General features: G+C 25.5%; 1 protein-coding gene across 4 annotated transcripts; it reads left to right on the forward strand.

Annotated features, from left to right (window-relative positions):
• The first annotated feature begins 238 nt into the window (after nt 1–238).
• Nucleotides 239–3300, forward strand: LOC105450064 (UPF0528 protein CG10038). Of its 4 annotated transcripts, none has more exons than XM_011689699.1 (8): nt 239–315; nt 1286–1385; nt 1480–1554; nt 1896–2008; nt 2083–2412; nt 2505–2624; nt 2701–2799; nt 3159–3300. In XM_011689699.1, exons 3-8 carry the CDS (start codon nt 1500–1502, stop codon nt 3273–3275), a joined length of 834 nt encoding a protein of 277 aa, XP_011688001.1. In that variant the 5' UTR covers nt 239–315; nt 1286–1385; nt 1480–1499; the 3' UTR covers nt 3276–3300. The 4 variants fall into 4 exon arrangements, with proteins under 4 accessions (XP_011688001.1, XP_011687992.1, XP_011688019.1 ...); XM_011689690.1 differs by having other exon boundaries at nt 245–360; XM_011689717.1 differs by lacking the exon at nt 3159–3300 and adding an exon at nt 3104–3133 and having other exon boundaries at nt 245–360.
• Nucleotides 3301–5095: the final 1795 nt, after the last annotated feature.

Genomic DNA, 5095 nt, shown 5'->3' on the forward strand with positions numbered 1-5095 from the left:
GAATTCGCTCTTAGTTCGTACCAATCTGATACTTGTATCAATTAATTTAACGGTGTAAACTAGGGCTGCGTTCCGCAAAGCGCGTCATGCGCATGATATATCCTTTCATCTTTGTTTATCATTTGTTGAACAACAAGGATACAATGATACATCATGCGCATGATGTGCTTTGCGGAACGCAACCTATGATTAAAAGTTGTGACATCTTTTTTTTTGATGGATTTTGGAACGCCCAAATATTACATGGATGTGAATCACTACATCTAAGTGAATTAGAGTGAGGGTTAGAATATCTGTCATAAGAATTTATACAAGGTGGAAATATACATTTTGGAAAAACTGTGAATAAGTATCAAATACGTAATGCAATGTTTTAATAAAAGATAATGGTTCTATTGTATAATTTATTTATAATTATAAATTATTATTAAATTAATTAATAAATTTATTATATTATAAATTTTTATCAATTAATAATTATTATGAACAAGTAAATAATTAAGAATTATTAATAAATTTATTTAATTGTAAATAGACGTTTTTAAATTCTTTTTGTTAATAATTATATGTAGTAATATATAGTAATATTGATTTTAATATATTTTTCAAAAAAAATTTTTATACTAAAGAGATGTTATAAACCTTACAGCCCAGATAGCACACAGAGCCCAAAAGAATTCATTAGTATATTCAGTTTTTTATATCATCAATTCTGAGTTTATTTTCATGTGCAAAAAGAATCCCTTTTAGAAAAAGAATTCTTTTTGCATCTGAAAATGAACTCAGAATTAGTGACATATAACTGAGTTCTTTTTTCATTCTCTGTGCTATCTGGAAGTATTATAACATTAAATGTAAAATGTATTGCAAATGTAATATATATATATATATATATATATAATATCATATATTTTACATTTAATATTATTTACAATATATTTTACATTTAATGTTATAATACTTCCAGATAGCACAGAGAATGAAAAAAGAACTCAGTTATATGTCACTAATTCTGAGTTCATTTTCAGATGCAAAAAGAATTCTTTTTTTAAGGGGATTCTTTTTGGGCCTGAAAATGAAGGGCCTCAGAATTGATGACATAAAACTGAATATACTAATGAATTCTTTTGGGCTCTGTGTGTTATCTGGGAATGTGTATAATGCATATTAATATGTTAAATATGTTTATTAAATCATTTAAAATAATTAAAATTAGTTTTTTCATTTAAATTTACATTTAAAAAATCTAGTGAAAAATATTCTAATCTGATGACTTTTTGAACAGAAGTCTGGTGAATAATTTTTTAGAGTCGCAGCAATACTGCTTATAAACGCCAATTGCCAAACCGAATGCCTTCATCACTTTTGTTTTATCTGTATAGAAGGTATGACAATTACATTTATCAGTTATTAGTATATTAGGAATTATGATCCACTATAATTATAATCCACAAAATTAATAAAAAATGTGTTTTTCAGATTAAATAAATCGTGAAATTATGTCGACAGAGTCAACATTTCTGTTACGAAAATTTGGTTATGATTTCGATACAGGTTGTATACAACAATATATCTTATTTAGAAAAAATTTACATTGGAAGAGTTTAATTAATTAAAGAAGTTTTAAAGATATTATTATGTTGATATTATTTAAAGTTTGTATTATACGTATTCAACATAAAGAATGAATTTTATTAGAAAATAAATCTGTATTATTTTTATAATTATAGATTAATCATATTAAACTTACATTTTATTAAATTATTACATTACAATTCAAGTTTTGAAGATTATTATTAGTCAAGTAATTAAATTTTTTATTAGAATATAAGAATTATAATTCTTAATGTGATATAATTATTTACTAGAATAAATGCTAATGTTAAATATTATAGATGGAAAGCTTCAACAATTTGATATAACTTCTGGTTTGACTAATAAAGGCTTTGAATTCAGAATCAGCAGTAACCCAGAGCATAACCAAAAGCGATATGAAGAATTAGGTGAAGTATGTAAAATTATTTATAAGGCTATAATTTAATACAGTATTGTACATTATTATAGTTCTACATTCTATTACAGATAATTACTCGCTATGTGTATGATTTGCTAGAACTAGAAGGTTTGGAAAAACTGCCAGTACCAAAGAAATCTCATAATTCATTAGAATTTAGATCATTTATATTTGCAAATAAAGATAACCATGAAAATGACAAACTGATAATATTAATTCATGGCAGTGGTGTTGTTAGGGCTGGACAATGGGCTAGACGTTTAATAATAAATGATAATCTCTACAGTGGTACACAAATCCCATATATTAGAAAAGCGAAGGAATTGGGCTACAACATCTTAGTACTTAATACTAATGACAATGAAAGAATTGCTGCAGGAAAAACACATAAAATTCTTGTAATTAAGTCATTATCTCTCGATATATTAAATTGATTATTTCTTTTAATTATTGCCTAAATTTTAATTGTTAAATGATTAATTTTTGTTAGGGTAGTGAAGATCCTCATAAACATATAGAAGCAGTATGGAATGATTATATTCGAAATTGTAAGGCAAAACATATTGCTATTATTGCACATAGTTATGGAGGACAATGTATAGTACAATTTGTAAGTAAAACAAATTTACATTTAGATAGATTTGCTGTAGCACTTGTGTTATTATTGTTCATAATCTGTCTTGTAGGCAGCAAAACACGCAGAAGAATTTAAGCATAAAGTTTTTGCAGTAGCTTTAACAGACTCTTTTCTCACAATACCTCAGGAAGCAGCAGACATAATAAAGGTAAGCATAAATAAAATTAAATTTTATCACTAAAGACGGATAGTAGAGTTATATAGAAGATTTTTTATTTGAAACATTGAGAGCAAAGTCAAATAACATGAATATATAACTTAATATTTATGCATGGAAATCCAAAAATTGGATATAAGTTTTGAATGTTATAATTATTTATTAGTGTTATTCTTTTATTTTATTTTATACGATGATAATATTATTGATGTTAATATATAATACAATTACAAAAAAGTACAATTGTGTACCGTGTAAAAATTATTCCAAAAGAAAACTTAAAAATAATTTGAAGGACTTAGGTTTGTGAGAGAATAAAACAAATATATACTGAAGTAATGTCTATTTAGCCGACACGAGTATTAGTGTGTATTAATTTTTACAATATCCAACTACATACAAATTGCACGCCACAATATTTGTTAGTCTTGAAACAGTTTTTATATGAAGCCGGAATCCACTTGTAACTAATTAAATTGACGAGTAATTTAATATCTTTTGATGTTAACATGCATCTATAAGAACTCCCTTCCTCCGAATCTGTAAAGTTTATTGCGAAAAATATTACCTCAGCCAGGAATCGAAGCCGGATCTCTCGGATAAAAAGTCAAAATTTTAAAATTAAATATAAAGGTGCTACTATTTATAAAATAAAAAAATTAAATAAAATAAAACAAGAATATAAAAGAAGATTGAAAAAGCAGTAGTTATTAAATGCTTAGAATAACATTTATTACATTGATTATGCTAAAAAGCATATCCATTTATTAAATTAAATATTAGCAAATATGTATAGAATAATAATTGATTAAAAAATTATAGTTTTCTATATGACGTTTGATACATTTTATGTACTATTGTTTTTTTGTAAATAGAGCGAGTAAGATAGAAGAAGAAAGAAATTCTGTTTTAATTAAAAATGCCTTAAAATTTAAAAATGAACAATGTTTATTTAGAACTTTATAATAAATAAAATATTTTATTACCTTTTTATTATTTAATATTAGTTTAATTAAATATTAAATAAATATTAAAACAATTTTAAATGGACTCCTGAATATTAAATAAATTATAAACCAAAAAAGGGCTATAATGAGTCAGCGCGATAAATATTAGGTACAATAACATATAAATTGGTATTTTAATGTTATAAATCATTCCATTACATTCCTCGACAAATGTTTCGGTTTTTTTAAAGCTATCTTTGGTGTACAAATATTAAAGCGATTAAAAAGTTGATGTAAAGCATCCTTCTCTGATTCTGAGTCAAGTACCAAAAAATATCACTCAACAAAGATTTTGTCATTCATCCCGTTTCATAGCCGGAAAAAGGTGGTGTGTACTTGTTAATTAATATTGATAAAGACGACAAATTTATATTATCAACAACAATCGAGCCATATTTAATATTTAATATTTGCGTCATTCTCATATTTGATTTCATATTAGTAGCACGCAAAAATGGGTTAGCATCGTAAATGTAGTCAGTCGATAAAAGAATGAATTAATTATAGTTAGTCAAAAGTACGATCAAAAGTTTAAATTATATAAATTATAGAGTCTTATAAAATAAAATTTAACATTTTTTCTCAATCATGCGAAATCAGAATTTAAAATGAGAGTTGATTGCTGTAATTATCGATAAAGAGCAATGTCAACATTGTAAAAAGGTACTGTATGCATTGTTTAAGGAAAAGTGATTCGGAAGATTAAAATATTTGTGTTCCAAAATTAATTGAAAAAAAGTATTGCAATTTTTTAGTAACTATCTTTAATAACGTTATGTAGTTTATCTATCTATCTATATATATAAAAATGAATGTTTGTTTGTTTGTCTCGTATGCGTTCGTAAACCATTCATCCGATTGCGATGAAATTTTGGTGAGTTGTTCACACGTCCGTCAAGGTTTCAATGATTCGTTCGGGTCGCTACAATCGCTACAAGTGGACTAAAGGCCGTAGCTGGATAAGGAGGGGCGATCTGCTCCCGTGCCGATCATGACCATTTTTTACAATTTAGTTGCTATCAATATCGGTTACAATTTTACCAAACTTAGCCCTTAATATTCAACCGTTGGGGTGTGAGAAATAAAAATCAAAATTTCAAAAAAAATTTATATCTATTAAACAGCTCAATCAATTTTCATAAAAAAAATATATGTTATAGATGTAGACAAGATACATTTGTAAAAAAATTTTGAAGATTTTTTGAGGCCAGAAACATTTAAAAAAAAAAAAATATTTTTATTTATTTTTTTTAGCTATCTTGTACCATCACAAAAATTTT

The sequence above is a fragment of the Wasmannia auropunctata genome, unplaced genomic scaffold (assembly GCF_000956235.1).
Source record: "Wasmannia auropunctata unplaced genomic scaffold, wasmannia.A_1.0 LD336111.1, whole genome shotgun sequence".
NCBI lineage: Eukaryota > Metazoa > Arthropoda > Insecta > Hymenoptera > Formicidae > Wasmannia > Wasmannia auropunctata.